The sequence below is a fragment of the Elaeis guineensis genome, chromosome 7 (genome assembly GCF_000442705.2).
Source record: "Elaeis guineensis isolate ETL-2024a chromosome 7, EG11, whole genome shotgun sequence".
Lineage (NCBI taxonomy): Eukaryota > Viridiplantae > Streptophyta > Magnoliopsida > Arecales > Arecaceae > Elaeis > Elaeis guineensis.
In genome coordinates, this window is record NC_025999.2 from 87,453,779 (window position 1) to 87,472,898 (window position 19,120).

Genomic DNA, 19,120 nt, shown 5'->3' on the forward strand with positions numbered 1-19,120 from the left:
CAAAACAAACATAATAAAAATTATTTTTATTTATAATTATTTTTTAAATAAATAATTTTTAAAAATCATTAGACTATTCCATTAGGATACATCCCAGCCAAATGGATCTGAGTTATAAGACAATCTCACCAACATGGAATTGAAATAAAGGATTATTTGACCCTTATGAGGCATCACATATCCACAAAAAACCTGATAGTGCGGCTAATTAAATGGTAATTTATATGGCCAACCACATTGAAACTAAATTATGGGACTCCACGGCTGCTCTTTCTCCTCAATTTTCAACTATTTTTTTTCTTCCATCAAAAAAAAAAATTTTTTTTTTTTTTTTGACTCTCACGGATTATGCTAAAATAGTTTAATATATCCGGTTTACCCAAAAAAAAAAAAACAAAAAAAACAAAAACAAAAACAAAGGAGGAACTCCTTGTTAGCACCATTCACTTTACCCGAAGACTCGAAAAGCCTTAGAGCAGCTATCGACACAACTAAGATTCACTTCTTCGTGCTAAGGAATATCCTCCAAAGTTCCCAACAGGAAGCCAACACTGTTGTGCCCATTCTTTTGAGTTTCTCGTAGGAATTCTCTTCTGAGTCCATGGAGATGGTAGTGTTGCTGGCCCACCTTTAACATTTGCACAGGTTTTGATTGCGGACCAGATGCTTTTGGTAAAAGATGGATGCAGTAAAAGATGATCAGCAGTTTGTAGCTTGGACATGGCTCATTAACCTTTAATCCTTTTTCTCACCAGCAGATCTTTTGTGTCTATACTCTTCTTAAGAGCTAGCCAAGTAAAAACCAGGATCTCAGTCTCAATTACATCACTAGGCACCAGGCTCATGTTAGGTCCAACCCATGCTTGACCAACATGTCTGGCCCAACTCCAGCCCAATGTGAGACATGCTTGGGCCAAAATCAGGTTGAATGATACCAAAACATTCCTCCATCTAATCAAATTTTGATCCTTGCTTCAATCACATTTTGATTTTTTTTTTTTAAAAAAAACCCTTCCGGTTCGGTTAAATGTTCGATATTAGATAGAACAAAAGGTCCCTAAAACTACAGCTGACTGATGGGAAAAATGGCAGGTTAATTACATACACACACATATGTACATGGAATGCCCAACATGAGGATTCTGGATGGAAGAATCATTTTGGAAACGACAAGGTGGAGTGGAGAATGTGAGGCTCACCTGGAGGAAAATGGACATCCCATGGAATTCCCATTCCAGGGCAATGCACATATATCTGTATGCAGTTTGTTTTTGCATTGCACATTTTTGTTGGTTATTTAAGATTAAATATAATTTTTGCCAAGCATCAATTGTTACCATCTTGATTTTTAACACACAGAATTGTTCCATATTGATCGTTTTCATTGCTTTCAAATCTTGATTCCCATTTTCTTCAAGTTTTACTGAGACTATATATATATATATATATATATATATATATATATATATAAGAACACACGCTTGGAATCTAGAGAGATTTTCATAATTCCATTACCTCATTTATTTTGTACTTAAATATGGAAAGATAGCATGGAACTGATGATATAGTGAACACAAGGAATTAGATAACAAATTAAAGTAGTCAGCCTATCTTATCAAAAAGATATTCATATTTACCATAGAAAAGTGAAGTCCAGTTATCAGCATTGATAAACTCATTATGGATTATTACTAAAAAAATTAGAAATTAAATTGAGACTAGAGAAGAAAAAATACATGGCTGATTATTGTCAGCTATTCTTATGGAAAATCACACAGGGCTGACTCTTGTGTTGATATGCAGGCTAATTGACAATTAAAAAAAAAAATAAAGAAAATTAAAGAGAGGAGCAAAACTCTTTGGCTATTAACATGTCATTGTTATGATCAATATCAAAGTAGGACCTAATTTAATATTTTTATTTCCCTTTGTTGCTTTCTATGTTTTATATTGATCCTACAAATTTGGAAAAAAGAAAAAAAAAAAAAACAAATGACCAATCAACATTGTTTAAGAATAATCAAGTCCAGAAAGTCAAACAAATGAGTGCTTTGAAATTAAATAATTATTGGCTAATTATTTTACCTTAATTAATAATGAACATCTTCTTCACCTTGCATTTCACATCTTTCTTGTCTTTTACATATTTTACATCCATTTTAGATTTTTATTGCACCTTTCTCTTCCATTTGCTTTGGAATAAGTATTTAGTTAATTTGAGTTAAAAATAGTTGAACCAAAAAAAAAATTATAATATAAAAAAATAAGAAATGAATATCATGCAAAATAAAGAGAAAAGAAGTTGAATAAGGATGTAAGGTAAATATAAAGCAATCATAAAGACATGCACAAATCATAAGGTGCAAGTTGATAGATTTGAAATCGGCACAGATTAGCTTGAATATTATCATCACGCTAATCTTTTGAAATTAAAAAGCACAAAATTTTGATGTTTAAAAAATAAAATATAAAAACAAGGATCTGTGAAAAAATTATGAAAAAATACAAAATTTATATACAAATCTTCCTCTAAATAAGCTAGCAAGACAAAAGGACTTTGCTTAAATATGATAAATCAAACAAGGAATATGATAATACACTAATAAACTGCCCATAAGCACTAAATATGATAATGCATGAAAAAGAAAAAGAAATATACATGTAACACAAACGGGAAATTTTAATTGAACATCTGTAATTACAAGTTACAGAAAAGAACGGAATGTGAAAAGGCATTGAAAAAAACAGGTAACATCCTAATCCGGTTGCACGGACCTCAAGTACATAATAAAAAAATCATTTTCTAAAATCAAATAATATACAAATCTAATAAAAGTTATATGACTCATGGAACCGGTGCCATCTAAATTGACCCAATATACGTACAGCCTTGAGAGTGAGAGAGAGCGAGACCAGAGAGCTTTGGGTCCCTTCCCAGCTCTAAAATCCAAAAGGAGATAAAAGAAATTACAAGGAAAAGGAAACAGAGTCCTCTCAAGTTCACAACTCCCCCCTCCCCCAATATATCTCCCTTCCAATTCTCCAGGATAAAACCAACCAAGCGAGAAGCCCTCTCCTCTCCAATTCTATTTCTCTCCGCCCCTCAGAGGTAACCCCAACCGCTGCTCCTCTCCAACCCAAGTGCAGTCCTCCGGGAAAAAAAATCCCATATCGAGATAGAAACTAAAATTTCGGAAGCGTAAGAAGAAGGAATAGAGAGAAAGAGAGAGAGATTTTTGTGAGAGTTAGAAGGAAGGGGGAAAGCAAAGAAAGAAAGAAGGGAAGAATCAGAGAAAGACTGGACTCTCCTTTCCCTCCGCCGCAAGGTCTCTCCTCACTATAAATATAAAATCGCATCTAAATTCTAATCCTCACCCCTCCCCCAACTCCTCCTCTCTTTCTTCTATTGAAGCGCGACTCTTGAAGCAAAACGGGAAACACCGCCGCCGAAATCGAAGCGAGGGTTAGGGTTTCCCACTTCCCCTGCAACTTCTCGCAGAGGGGAGGAGGGTTTGATTTCGAATCTCCTCTCCCCGTCCCATCTCTTTGCCCCCTTCCTGTCTCTAGGGTTTCTCTCAAAATCGCTGTTTTTTTTTTTTTCCTGGATTCTTGGTTCCTGGTTTCCCCGATCCTAGGGTTTCGGTTCGGCACCAATCTTCTACAAAAGATGGTCCCTTGGATGGATTAAGGTTCTTCTTCGTTCTTCCCATCTTTTTTTGGTTCGATTTCTGCACGATTTTTCTTTTCTTTTTTCGTTTTTTTTTTTTTTTTGGGTTGAGATGAGGGTCTCTTAAGGGCATTTGGAGGTTCTTCTTTTTCTATGAATTAGGGTTCGTTTTTGCGATGAGGATATTCTGATTCCTTGGCTTGTTTGGTTTGAAACGTGGGTGTGTCTGATTCGTTCGGAAGCCAGTTGGAGATACCCACTAATCTTCTGCTGCATTCTTGAAGCCGTCTGAGGTATTTGGATTTTGGGCGCTTGAAGCTTTTCTGGAGGAATACAAAGGTGGGGTGGCTTCGGCATCCCAAGTGGATGCCGGGTTCTGGCCTCCATTAGGCCAGCAGGGGCGTCGCAATTTCCAGATTGAGATCAGGAGTCAGTTTGGAGGTTGGATTATAGAGGGTGGAGGGTGGATTGAAAGTCTGCAGATATAGCAAATTTTTTTGTTTAGATGATGGTCTGTATTCGTTATGGAGCGAGGTGAGCCGACATTTGTTCCCGAGTGGTATAAAAGTTCGTCTACCAGCGCCAGTGGCAGTAGCAGTTCAAACCACCATAGTGGGTCTTCCTCGCATTTAGGTATTAAATTATTGATTCTTGTATTTGTCTTACGGGTTATTTGTTATTTATATTCATTGTATTGCTTGAGCTGCAACTTATTTGAGCTTTTTATTGCTTTAGACGACCATGGTGTTGGACATTCCTCAAGAAACAGATTGTTGGTGAGTGCGAGTGAGCATGATGCTCCCCGAAGCTCCCCTTTCCGGAGGAGTGCAAGCAGTAATGGATCCATGAGCCATGATAAGGATAACTCTTTGCACTCACGGCCATATGCTAGTTTTGGTAGGAGCTATCGTGATAGGGATTGGGAGAAGGAGAAGGATGTCGACCTTCGTGACAAAGATAGGTCCCATTTGGTGGACAATGGATTCGGTGACTATTCTGATTCATTCATGGGAAGTAGGTCTGAGAAAGACACACTCAGGCGCTCCCACTCTATGGTATCAGGAAAGCGAGTTGAGTCATTGCTTAAAAGACCGGGGAATGATTTGAAAAATGGTATACTATCTGGGGTGAGTATTATTGGTGGCATCGGTAAAACGTCCTTCGAGAGAGACTTTCCATCTCTCGGAGCTGAAGAAAAGCTGGGCCAACCAGAAATAGGCAGGATTTCTTCTCCTGGTCTTACCTCTGCAATTCAGAACCTTCCTAAAGGGATTGGCATTGATGGTTGGACCTCAGCTCTGGTAGATGTTCCAGTTACAGTTGGAGGCAGTGGAACAGTTCCTTCATCCACTCCACAAAACACTTCTGCAAGTCTGGGATCTACTGTTTCGAGTAGTAGTACAGGGTTAAACATGGCCGAAACACTGGCTCAGGTACCTTCACGAGTTCGTACACCACCTCAGGTAACTTAGTAAATCTATTGCTTTCTTTATTTTTTAGGTACTTGTATATAAATGACATTTTTTCTTTGATTTCCTGGTTGTAGTTATCCATTGATACCCAGAGGATTGAAGAACGGACTCGTCTACAATACAGCAAGCTGATACCTGTGACTCCTTCAATGCCTAAAAGCTCGGTAGGTCTCTTAGTACGTGCATTGCATGGTTTGCTTATATAATTGTCAGAAATTTGTAGCATTTTCTTCAGGCATATATGTATTTTGAAATTGTATTTAAACATGCATGCATGATCTCTAAGAAAATGGATATTCACTAGGTGGTAAGATTTCAAATCATGTTCAGTACGCTTTTACTGGTGCTTAGTTGGAAATTGCAAAGTTTTTTTATTGGTGATCCGAAGAAAGTTCATGATGATGTTTTATCCACTATCTCGAGTGCATGTCGGTTTTGGTTTTTTATTTGTTTTCTTGCTTCCATTTGATGTTGTCAAAATGTTGCATTCTCAAAAGGAAAGTTAATCTAGTGATAACACTTTTGGAATAGCACATCCTCTATTCAAGTATAAGCTTTTGTTTCGATTATGGCCTTTTTGATTTTAGTAATAAGATTCATTGATATTGCTGCTCATGTTTGCTGAAACATAGCTGTCATTCAGTTCCCTTGCTTTTGTTCACTATTGAGCATGAACAAACTATATCATACTAGTTGATAAAAGTCGAGAATTTTACTAGCTGACAAAAGTTTGAGAATTTACTATTAGGTTCGTGAAGAAAACATAGGAGTTTATATTAAACATTTTGATTTTGAAATGCTTGTCAAGTATTGCTACTTTACTGCAAAGTTGGGAACAGAAAGGTGAGAGTTCTTATCAGACATTGTGATTTTGGTCAAGGACTTTGTTGAGCTAGGTTAAACAAGAGTTCAAGGGTAGTGTTACTGGGGTCTGGAAGGAGGTCAATTTCCACTTGATAATCAATTTTTCTTTTCAAATTTACAAGTCTTTCACTTCTCCTTTCAGAAAAAAAAAAGTTATAACCATGTACGATTTCATGCAAGACTAGCAATGATGCAAATGATGGCGGACATTTGGTGATTATACTGAATCTTTGAAATTTGTAACTGAAAATTACTAAATGGTTGAATCCTTAGCTTTTAAGCTTAGAATAATATCTGCCATTCTAGGTATACCCAATGGAGGGGAGTACAGAGGTGTTTGAGGTTGGGTGAAGGTTTGCTTGAAGATTTGAGAAGATGGAGGGGATATTAGATTGTCAGCAATGTAGCTATTCCCAGGTTGGTTATGTTCCTTCAGGAGGATAGGGTAGTTGTTTTCTGTAGGACAATCTTCTTTTTTGGTAGAGTGTTCCTCTATCAAGGTGTTCAAGCTGAGTCCTGTTGACAGTAAATGGCTTTAGGAAAGTTTAAGGTATTTGGGATCAGGAAGCAAACTTTGGGGAATAAGTTTCATTTGAAGGTTGGGGAATAAGTTTCATTTGAAGTTTGTATCGTTTTTAGAGAAAATTATTGGTGGCTGTTAAATAACGTTGTAGTTTTTTTTTGTTATGATACTGAGTTCAGTAGGGAGGTGAAGGTCACTGAATTAAGAATGATCCAAAAAAAGTAGTAGTAGTAGATGCGTGATATGTCTTGCATGCTTTTTTTTTATGCGATGGGATTTTCATGATCAAAGTTGGTTCACCTAGTTAGGCAAGAACATGTGGCTTAAGAAGTGGGTAGTTTGGTAGTGGAGTATGCTAACATATCTTGACATTTATCAAATACACATACGTGAGCACGATTTTACTAAAATTGTGGGATAGTTTTGATGTGCTTTTGGCATATTAGTGTCATGGGCATGTGGATCATTTGCAAGCGTGGATTAGAAGATTGTACATGTTTTCTATTAGGACTCCAATAGAGTCAAAGCTCTCTTTTTTTATAATCTAATCGTATCTTGTATGTAATTTTGGAACTAGTTGAGATGGTATGGATGTATTCAATAAAGACTTGAAGAAGACTCGCTTGAAAGGATGCTTGATATATATGAGGGGCATGGATAGAGAACAATAGAACTGTTTGGTGAGTTGATCTGGGAGGTAATGTGAAGTATTTGAGGAATATTAGAATGTTTTATGTGATTCTGACAATGGACAAAGTGTAATAAAGGGGTCTAAGAATGGAGTGACCATCAAAAGGATTTGGAACAGCTTCACCATTAGACCATCATGTGGAACAATTTGTGACATAGAGCATCTGGTTCTTCTCTGTTTGCTTGAATAAGTTTGATGCTTTGTCATTCAAGACTCTTGGAAGATTGTTTTCTGTTTGGTCCATCTGTGAATATTTTTGTTGTCTATAAGGCACTTCCTTCTTTTTATGCTTTGAATACCTGTTGCAGGTGTATCATTTCAACCATGGTTAATTATGCAAGACTTATGCTTCATTTTTTTGTCAATGAGGCATTTTGGATTTCTAAATACCTTTCATTATCTGGGTTGGAAGCTCAGTGAGTTTACTAGCCTTGATTATTAGACTACAGCATATGCAGGAGGACGTTGGTAGTGGTAGCTCCAATAAGCAGGAAACTGATTGGCAGTCTTGTTGGATAATGTCATCAAAAAATTTTTTGAGAAGAGCTTATAAAATTATATAACTTTGAATTACCTCTTAATCACAATTGGGAGGTAATTAGGGCTAGAATTTGGCTTAATGTAGTTTTAAGGGAGAAAATTCTGTGGAATTTTAATGTGACGGCTAACGGAAAGGAATTTTAAGGTGATTTACAAGATATATCTAAACGAAATATCCTTAATTAAGAATTAAGCTTTAACATTTTGATGATGCTGTAGCTTCGAGTTGTGTTATTGTTTTGGGTTTGGATGTTGCAATCAGAGGAGTTCAGTTGACGTGATGTTCTGGTGTTAGTTTTGTTTTTTATAACTAGAGAGTGACGTGCTACACACTTGAGTGAAGATGTATGGCCTCCTGAGTGAAGCCTCATGAATGCCGTTTGGGAGTTTGAATATAATAGTGGAATAGATTTGCTGATCTTGAGCAGTGCTTGTTGGTTAACATTTTTTATGGCTTATTGGATTTATTCTATGGATTAATGTATTAGAAATTTGATTGTGTATATTGGTGGTTGAATGCTTAGGATATTATGGGTGACCTGAACTTATGGAGTTTTATGATTTGTGCATCATGTGTATGCCTTCATATTCAACTACACTTCCAGTGGATCTCTTCATTTGCATATACTCATCTATTCTAGCTTTGTGCCATTTACAGGTGCAACAATTATTTTTACAATACTATAAATAAAAGTTTGATCGATATATTTTTACATCAAGTGTATGATTAGCTTTATTTTCATATTTATTAGAACTTGCAACAATTATTTGTACAATAATATAATGTACAGTTTGCTCAATATATTATTTACATCAAGTGTATGAGTAGCTTTATTTCATGCTTCTTAAAGCTTTGCCTGGGTCGATATCAAATGGATAATTCTTGGGGTCAATATGGTGAATTTTGTTGGCTCCATATATCTTTTGCGACAATATCTTTTCACATGTCAGATGTGATTTTGCTATTTGTATACAGCTTAGTCCAAACTAATGGAATCTGCACCAAAACTAGGTTCTAACCAAAGGCTATCCTTGTTGGAAACCTAACTTAGGTTGTCTCAACATACAATTTCTGTAAAAAAAAAAAATCTAATAATTTCTGATTTTACCCTGTTTCCATATCTATGAAGCAAATATCAGATATTGGGAATGGGTAACTTAAATTTTGTGGATTGCTAGGGTCGTATTCTCTTATTTGTCATTTTATTACGAAGCATGGTTTGCTTTTGTTGATCATCGAATAACACCTCATGGTTTATTGTATTCATGATTAGAGTTTAGTGCTTGTGACCAAGGTTCGCTGTCTTGATACCGGACCCCATACCAGTACCATCCTATTATAGTGTCGGTACATAGTTCGGTATGGTACAACATTGTCAGTATGGCAAACACTGCCTGTGACATTGTAGTTGCACTTTGCCACCTCTAAAGCAAGTTGAAGGGTAACCTCCTGTTTTTCATGTTGTATCTATAATGGAGTACCATGTTGGTTCATTAGTGAACTTTGCTGTCTTTCTCTGATCACATCCTCATTGGATAAATGTTTTGCATCTCTGCCATGTCTAATGTGCACAATTCATTGTTCCAATTTTGTAAAGCTTCATCGTAGATGGGTGGCATACAAATTTTTTGCAACCATATGACCGATAGCCATTCAAGGACAGAACTAGTTCGAGCCTATATATGGGATTGTTATATTTGGAACCAAGAAAGATCAGTTCTTGATGAAACCTGTATGTTTGGGTCTGTTTAGCTGTAACTTTAGGGAGTACGAAGTCACTGGTGAATTTGAGAGGGTATTGGGCTTGATGAAAACAAGCTGGAAGGGGTTGTTCTGAACGAAAGACATCAGCAATCATAGTTATGTCCAGTGTGTGGATCAGACCTCCAGTTTGCTATCTATATCTGCAGTAAACTGCATATCTTCTCTAGATAGTAGGTGATAATTTTGGATGTTGGATGTCCCTTGTTTGCTTAGGGCCTTAGATCACCTAAAGGCTAAAGCCATTGTAGCTTACTCCATTGTAGCATTTTTAAAGGAACTCTTGCATTGTTATTAGAAAGTTCCATACTTTTCCCTATGGTTGTCCCTAATTTAACATGCAAGATTTCAATTAAAAACTCTACCAATGATTTCCTTTAAAATGCTAATATTTGTACATCTCTAAAGTACCTTGGATGATGCTTTCTTATCGTTTCTATAGTTGACTTCGCATTTGACTTCTGCATTGGAATATTGTTTAACATTTCCTTTAGTTGTGGCTCAGAGGTTGGAGAGTAGCTGCAAGATCATTTGTAGACTTTTTTCTAGTTAAACACTCAATGGTTTTTAAATGTGGCGAGTATTTTCTTGATCACATGTATGATGCTATTGTTTGTATAATGATTACATTGGGGATATATTGATAAATGTTACTGTTGAACTATTAATGTTCCTATCATGCTGAACATTCCAAACTTCATTCAAGGGTTTAACTGCTTTTTCTTGTTTTCCTTGCAATTGTCTAAGATGTATGTTGGCTGTTGAAGTGAAATTTTGTAGGTCTAGTGAATTTTGTGATTTAAAATTTATTTTTATGAAGTGTCTCATATATATGTGCAATATGTTTAATATATCCAATAGAGCTTGATTTGTTTGAAATTCTAGTTGCTTATTCAAATTACAAAGTGATATTGGTGGACAAATATGATTGTGATTGCCTTGGTTTGAAGGCCGGATAACAGTGGAGCATATTGTAATTGAATTTGACAAGTTATGGGTTTGTGTATGTTGGAAGATAGCAACTATTGTAATACATAAAGAGGATCTTAGTCTTTAATATTAGTGGTTGTATTTCATATTGGAGGCATGAAATGAGGGTAGGGTGAGAGGGACCAATGATGTTAGGCCATCAAGATCAAAACTAACTAGTGCTCCAGATTCCAAGGAAGTGCTCATACTGTCATACATCTATAAATTGCTAAAATTTTGTTGATTGTTATATATTTAAGAGGTCTTCACTGATTGAGTAAAAAGTGAAGGGAAAACTAGAATGTTTTGTGCTTCGAAGTAATAACCGCAGGTCAAAATTCATGAGTAGGAATCTTAGTTGAAGACTTAGTATGCATTAAGAGTCAAAGTAGTACTCTATAGCAAGCTAGGTCCGCATGGAATTTAAAATTAAGAGAGCCATGGGAAGGTTCTTTGTATAAGATTCTTAATGGATCAATCATAAGATTTATGGTCTTATGACCACCGTACTGATTAACCATCAAAACAATAAGAAATTACAATTCTGCCGCTGTTTCCATCCATAAAAGCATCGATTATAAAAACCAAAATTTTGTTCCAACTTTGTTTGGTTCTTTAAGCCTCCAAGATATGTGGCTTCGATTTTCTGGTAAAGCCTATTTTAGTCTATTTTTAGGGTTTTGGTAACTTTCAACCATGGATAACCTTGTTAATTGTCCTTGAAAATAGATTTGGTGCTTTGAGGATTATGTTTAATGAAGCTTTAAGCTTCATGGTAGATTTTCCTCTAGTTATCCTTTACTTGAGGAGTCTCACATGTTTTTCCTTTTTTGGTTCTTGTACATGCTCCTTTTCTTCTATTTGTTTTTGCCATCCTTTTCTCTTTTGGCTTCAAGCCAGATCAATAGTTACTTCCTGGATTTTTGGAGTTATATTTCAAGGAGCGTTTTTTCTGGAGGCAGAGATTGTAAATTTGGTCTGCCTTTTTTTTTTTTCCAAAATAAAAAATGCTTTTGCTTTTTTCCTTGTGCATTTTGGTTTGTCACTTTCTAGAAACTTATTGCTTTTATGCGTTGTTGGGTCCACTTTCATTCTTATCTTGGTCTATGCTTTCTACGGGGTTCTCTGGGAACTTGTAATTCTGGGTTCTTTTTTATTTGTCAGAATGTGGTAGTCGAACTATTATGTGGATTTTTTTTTTTAAATCCATGTATGGACAGAAATTGCTGTTGTGCTTGTATGGTTGTTATATATTTGATCGTGTTCGTGGCTTATATATAATGGTGTGAGCAAGATGATTTACCATAGCACTAGTCTATAAGAACTGGTTGTGCAATATGTTGGTCTGTGCCTATGGGACTCAGCCACAAGGGCACACTATTTTACTGTGTTTGGTAGAAACTCTAATCTACTGTAGTTGAAATATTATATGGAGATTTCTTTTTTTGACTTTTTATTTTTACATATCATTATCCTTATCAACTTCTGGGGACAGGGTAGAGGGGAGAAGAGTAGTGATTTTGCAGCACCTTGTGGGCTGCTTAGGAGTTCAAGGCTTTCGATTTTTCCCTTCAATTAATTATCTTTGTGGACTAAGCTCTTTATACTTTGTATGGCATGTTTTTTCTATAAGCTTGGTGACATTGTTCCCTCCATTTTGGATTTCAGATGTAAGGCTTGTTGTGGCCTACTTATGGGCCTCTGCTGGCATTTGTTGCACATGCTGCTGTTGTCTCAATTGATTTTCCTTTTTTAAAACTTTGATTTTTAAGTTAGATATATTTTGAAGAATGAAAGAGCCTTTTAGGAAAGCACTTTATAACCATTTAAATTACTGTCAAATGAACAAAGTCTGCTTTCCACAGTCTCCATCTTTTGTCTCAATGGTGAACACTACATTGGAACTAAAATATATTTATCTATGACAAATTTAATATATTACTTTCTTATTGTCTTAGGATCTGTTTGTTCACATTTAGATGTTGACCTAAAGTTTAGATATATGGGTTCTGTTTTATGATTAGGGAGCATTCAGACGTACAGCAAAAACATGATGTGAGTGCATTAAAGGATTGAAGTACCAATAGTGCCTGTTGGCATGAACCTGCTCATATGTTGAGAGTGCTGAACTGGCATGTGGCAAGGCATTGTCCGTCTGTGTGCACGTGGCAATACCATGCCAAGCACCGCATGACACAACATGTCTTATACCAGTTAAGCAATGGTACAACACCGGCATGCAACCATTAAACCTTGATTGCATGTTCTTGAAATTACTAGTATTTCCGTACAAGTGGGTGTACTGAAAGATCATAAAATGACTAAATTTTTTGAATTTAAATATTCAACTTTGAATAGAACTTTTCAAATTCATGTTCAATCGTTTCACTTTACACTCTTTTATCTTTTAACTTTCTTTTTAAGTGCAGTAACTTACTGAAAGAAAAAATTATCTCTTGGTTTAGAAAAACTGAATTAAGATAAAATCACTGACTTGTGATTTTGAATTAGAATACTTCTAAGTGCAGCAGTCTTGATCATATAACATTTTGGTTTCTTACTAGATTTTGTAAAATTAAATCTTTTAAATGTGGGTTATCTCCCAGCTGCACCTTTGCCCTCCCCCTATCTTCACCTCTTCATTTATTTAAAATGCCCACATAGTAATTTACAATGTGCCAAACTTGTGAACTGTTTTCCTGGATTAGATGCTTTTCTACAAGGACTGACTTCCATGCATTTTGTGTATTCATGGATACAAAAAATTATCCGGTTTGTAGAGCAACCAATTGCACCCTGAAATTGTATTTATCATGCAAAAACGAATATATTTTTCTGATTCGTTTTACTTTTGTTTGAGCATCTTCTGTCGATAAAATAGTGCTGATGAGGAAGGGCTGAGAATCTGTTAGCTATTAGGTCCTCTTGTGTTTTTTGAATTTTAGTTGGTTCAGGTCTCTTTCATCATTTAAGGTCATTTGTTTTAAAAAAAGTAATTGTAGTTGGGGACTTTGTTACCTAAACTGGATTCGGTTGTGGTTTGGATGAAGTGAAGTTCTTAACAAGATCGCGCAACATTGTACTTGGAAATGGGTGTGGAACCCTAGTTTTAAGACTCTGTCTACTATGCTCGGGTTGCATCTTGGATGGGCAAGCTTTGGCCAAGCATATCCTTGACTAGCACCACCAGTTTTGGTCAAGCATAACCTTGACTATTAGCGCACCCACCAATCAATGCTGCTTGAAGGTTTTATGGTGTTTTTTATGTAAGGAGTATTTTTTACCATATTTAGAAATGATTACAATGGCAACTTAAAAACACAACTTGTAGATTCAAGCATCCATTCTAGCTTTATAATTGCATCATGTGGTGTGCCTTGATCAGTTACATCTTTCATTCAAATTATCATAGTGATTCATAGGGACCAAGGCTTAAATTTGAACATGGGCATAGTTGTATCTTTTTTTTTTCTTTTTCTTTTCATATTATTAGGATTGATTTTTATTAAATTAATTACTTGGATTAAGTATTTTTTTTGTTTTTTGGCTTAAGTTATCATGCATTTTACTCATAGTGGAATGAATTCCAAAGTAGATTGAGTAGGTCTAGAGGAAACTTAATTTGTAGTTCTGTTTCGCTTTTGTGCTTGTTGGAGTCTATGCTTTGGTAGATGGCTTTGCTTGGCTTGAGGATTTGCAACTATGATTATGGATCTGATGAGCTCCATATTTTCATTATCGTTTCTTGAAGTCTGGTTAAACTATCATATCTATCCTAATTTTGATCTATCCATCAAACTGGTATTAGAGCAAATGTTCTTGCTGAGCACAAGTCTGATCTATCTGTTTAGTATGTGGATGAGTAATAATTGTGCAAGTTGTCTTGATCATGAAGCAAGGATGCTTAATGTCAAGGTCTTAAATACTGCAGGACTTGGCCTTTCTAGTTTTTTAATGGAATGGGATTGTGCAGTGTGCTCACATTGAGGGCAGTTGACATCTCGCCCCATCCTGGTCTATTTCACAACCTCATCCTGTCTACATACTCAGTGCCTTCCTGTCTCAATTCTCTGGATGTGGTATGCCCCACTATCCCACCAGTACGTAGAACCTGAGTTAACCTTGTAAAAGCTGGAAGACATTATCAGATTGTGTGGTGAGGAGGTTCTGATTGTAAGGATGGGTAAGTTGCTTTAGGCACTAGTGGATGACTCAACCATGATGGATTAATGATAGACTGCTCAATATAGGAAACTCTACTATGGCCACCAGTTGGAGATCCCTTTTGGTCCATTTGTTATCATACGCTCAACAGTCAAATTGTCTTTTGGACCATTGATTCAAAGTAGTGAATGGTAGATTATTATGCAATCAGCTTTTGCATTCTAGAAGCCCCCTAATATGCTCACATAGAGCTTTTGTAAAATGCCAAAACATTGTTAGGAGTTTTGCTTCCCTCTAATACAACTTCAATGCAAATGTTGATTCCATCTCAGTGACCATTGGCAGGAATCTATAGTTTCCCGCTATCCTCTGATGTGAATGTTTCATACCATATGCAATTCAATTTTGATGGATTTTGAACTTAGCTTGACTAGGTATGACTTAACATGCAGATAGAGATAACAGAGGAAGAAGAAGAGGGAGGACGTGAATTAGCTATGTAAATGTTCTACCATAAAAAAGTAATGACTTATAAATTATAACTTTTCCTACTAGGCCATGCTCATATCATGGAGCACTTTTAAAAATTTAAGTTGTAATTTTAAGCAATTCTCTTTGTTATTCAAATTTAAATTAGATCTAATGCTTTTTAAATTGTAAGTATTCGGTTTCATACTAAATAGATACTCTAGGTTATGTGATTCTTAATCAGCCTAAATGAGAGAAAATTGCATGGTAGATAATAAGATTGTGCTTCTGGTATACCAGATTCATATCGACCTGAAACAAGTTGAAATTGCATTGTGATCAGAAGTCCACTTATGTGATGTTCTCTAAAGAGCTTCCTTTAGGTTTATATTCCTGAGCCTAGTTATTTTGTAATTTGAATTTTTTATTTGTGTTTTTTGATGGGATCTTAATAGAAACATGTTGCGATGTTTTTTCTGTGATTTTGGCATGTTCTACATCTATTGTTTCAATTGTGTGAAATTTGCATGCATGTTGAGAAACGATTTTTGTGCTCTTTGTGATCATTTTAGAGTCTAAGAATTCCCTTGGAGCTTTTTCACATTATGTTTATTGTTTTGTTTTTTCAAGCTTTGGAGATTGAAGTAGCCCCACCATTACTTGGATTCATATGAAGTTTAAGATTTTCTAAAAAGGAGATGGAAGTGTGAGATCTTACCCTCTTATTTAGCCAGCGAATTATTCACCTGATATCAAGGTTATCTTGATTGGCATCCGGGGAGAACCCGAGCCAAATCTGGAGGCAAACATTTCTTTTGGTACTTACGGACATCTTATTGTGCTTCACATTGACCTTTGAAATATGATCAGCCATCTAATCTCACTGCAGATCCATCCAATTAGAATTTTAATGATTTTCCATGTTCTGCTTGACATGTTCTTTTTTTATAATCTCATTCTATATTAGGTTGTGGGAAATGCACATAGAGCTTCAGAATCTAATATCGGACAATATTTTCAAAAGTCTCGGTTTTGATTCCTATGGAAGATAAATGGAATCCCTGTATATAATGTGTGAAGGAGCTACAATTTGGCAATGAAAATGATAGACAGAAGAAAAGAGGAGGAGGAGATGGTGGGGAGGCAATTTTTATTGCAATGCACAAAGTAACTACCAAATAATAATGCAGATAGTATGACCCAAGCACAAAGCATGATTTTGATTGACAACTTGCTGAAAGATGCACCAATCCAAATGGGTTCCAGGCATTAATTTGAAGTGTAACAGTGTTGTTGATTTTAAACTGAAATGTAATACAAAACTCTAGGGAGATTGCCGGACTAAATTTGTTTTAGTTTATTAAAATGAGTTCCAAATGATCCCTTGAAATATGCTCCGTATTTGGATCAATGATATCAGACAAGTGAAATTTGCTGGGAGATATCCAGTTAAGAAATATTTTTTGAAGTCGACAACTTCATTCTTTAGCTTTTTCATTTTTTAGGGTTTTATTTGACGAATGTCAATGCTTGGATGCATTATTCAAGGTCTCTGCCAACATTCCTTATATTGGAAAGTTTGTTGAATTTATAGCTTTTTTTTATGAGCATAATATGAATTTGATTCAAAATTGAGCTCTGATATTCACATGGCAGGCAGACTCTTGTTTAACATTCATTTTTTTTTTTTTGCTCTTTTAGGCTCTCAACTCTTCAGAGAAGTCAAAAGCCAAAGGAGCAAGAATTGGAGATCTTGGTGGTCCTTCCAAGGTTGGGCAGCCGCCATCTCAACTAGTCAGTCTCACCCCCCGTGCACCTGCTAGAACAGAGACTTCAAAGGTGTCTCAGGTGGGAAATTTTCAAGTCCTCAACCGTGAGAGAAATGGCCTCTCTCCTACTGCCAAAGATAGCCCAGGTCTGATGAATGCCAGCAGAATTGCAACCCCACACAGCAGTGTTCAGACAACTGCAATTCATCAACCAAAGGGTGCTGTTAACCCGAAGCTGAAGCCAGACGGCAAGGCAGGTGCTCCATCTTCTACTCAGAGTTCCTTTGGGGAAAAAAGGCCTATTTCTCAGGCGCAGAATCGTAATGATTTCTTCAATATCATTCGGAAGAAATCACCTACAAGCCATTCTGCTGATATTACTGAGCCAAGCTGTGTTGCCTCCGCATCCTGCTCGGCGAAGTTGGATGAGCAGGTAACAGGGACTTCCACTTCTGTTAATCAAGGAAAGGACAGTTCTGCATCTTGTTCTGAATTGGAGTGCCCAGTGGAGGATGGGAATGGTTGTACTGAAGATAGTACCGGTGTCTGTGAAGTGTCCAGCAGGTCTGTTCCTGGCAATGAAGAGGAGAGTTCATCTTCAGACCCTGCTGTCCCAGATTCTGGTCCTGGCAATGCGGGAGAGAGTTCTTCGGGCCCTGTTCTTGCCCCAGCATCTGCTCCTGACAGCATCGATGGAAGTTCATCTTCAGACCCTGTTGTTGTTCCAAGTGAGGAAGAATTAGACTTACTGCGACGACTTGGATGGGATGAAAATGCAGAGGGAGATGCTCTAACACCTGAGGAGATTGATGATTTTGTCCGTCGGGTAACTGATGCTATCTGAGAAGGATTATAATTTTGTTAATGGTGTTTGGTTGAGATTTTTATTAATTTGAGGAACCCAATAATTATATATATTTTCTAACCTTTTGCAGTATAAGGGTCGAAGGACATCTTTGAGGGTGGGCCAACGTGAGATACGGCCATTGAGGATGGTGCTTCCAGACTCAGGTCAGAGTGACGTAGCTGGCAATCGTTTGAATTGAACTCATCTGAGAAGTGGAAGCGTGATTTTGCTGAACAACCACTGCTTCCATGGCTAAGAAGGCTCAAATTTTTGCGGTCAAAGGAATTTTTCAATTGACTTCAAGAGGATTTGAAATGCGAAGAAAATGGAGTGGTATGGAAATCTGCGAGGTTAAAAGAAGAGGAAGTAGTTTTTTCCTGTCTTGCTTCCAAAAAGAAACGTGATGTGAAATGCAAAATAAGATGCATTGCTTCAGTCCTCAAACTCATGTGCTGTCCTACCAAACTTTAGGGTGCTTTTTCATAGAAGCCTCTTCCCTTTTGATTTTGTTGGATTGGTTGAGGGTTAACAGGAAAGGTAGATAGGGTACTAGGGTACAAGAAAATTGCACAGTTTGGAAACATCAGGGCTTTTTTACCTTTTTGTCTTTTGTTTTATTTTCTTTTTAACTTTTTGGCAATATTCAAAGAAAGATTATGGTGCTTTTAGTGATAGAGAGGAAAAGTAGCCAGTTTCATCAACCTGGACCCGCTTTTGCATGAATCAATGCAGTAGTTATTGTATGGGGATGCACCTAAATGAACCTCATCAATAGGAATGGCAGCTAGTTGATTTGCTTTCTTTGTTTATTTTTTATTTTTAGTGAACACAAGGCCTAAGATCCATAATGAAGGGGTTGATTATCTAGAACGGGTATTTGAATGCCGAGGCGTCAGGCCTTTTTGCTTCAGCATTGTCGGTGGCCTGTACCTGGTTTTATGTGGCTATTGTTGACAGATATTGCTTTGTGATGGGCTTCGGAACCCTTGAATGTGGTTGGAAGAATGCGTGAGAAAGATGCAAGCAGTATCAAATGTGGAATTTTAGTTTGTACAAATCACTGAAAGATAATAAAACATTTTTGCAACTGAATATTTGAGGGCAGCATTTATTGGTATTCTCAACTTGCAAGCACAGTTTATTAACATTGGCATTTGATGGATGGCTGTGATTGCAATATATTTGATAAATACATTCTTTACTTGTCTCAAATACTTTTGCTAACTCATCAATTTGAGTTCGTATAGAGAGAATTTACAGATAAGAGGATAATATTTGAGGTAACGGGATTAACAAGCTCCACAGCAGCATTCAAGAAAACCGAAGGTCTTACAGCGGTGGGAGTTCATTTTGCATTCGTTCTAATTAATTAATCTCTCCACAA

General features: G+C 36.5%; 1 protein-coding gene across 1 annotated transcript; it reads left to right on the top strand.

Moving 5' to 3' along the window:
• The first annotated feature begins 3,078 nt into the window (after positions 1-3,078).
• LOC105048717 (uncharacterized) lies at positions 3,079-18,828 on the top strand. Its single transcript, XM_010928137.4, has 5 exons — positions 3,079-4,300; positions 4,403-5,130; positions 5,214-5,303; positions 16,822-17,715; positions 17,825-18,828. Exons 1-5 carry the CDS (start codon positions 4,192-4,194, stop codon positions 17,933-17,935), a joined length of 1,932 nt encoding a protein of 643 aa, XP_010926439.2. The 5' UTR covers positions 3,079-4,191; the 3' UTR covers positions 17,936-18,828.
• Positions 18,829-19,120: the final 292 nt, after the last annotated feature.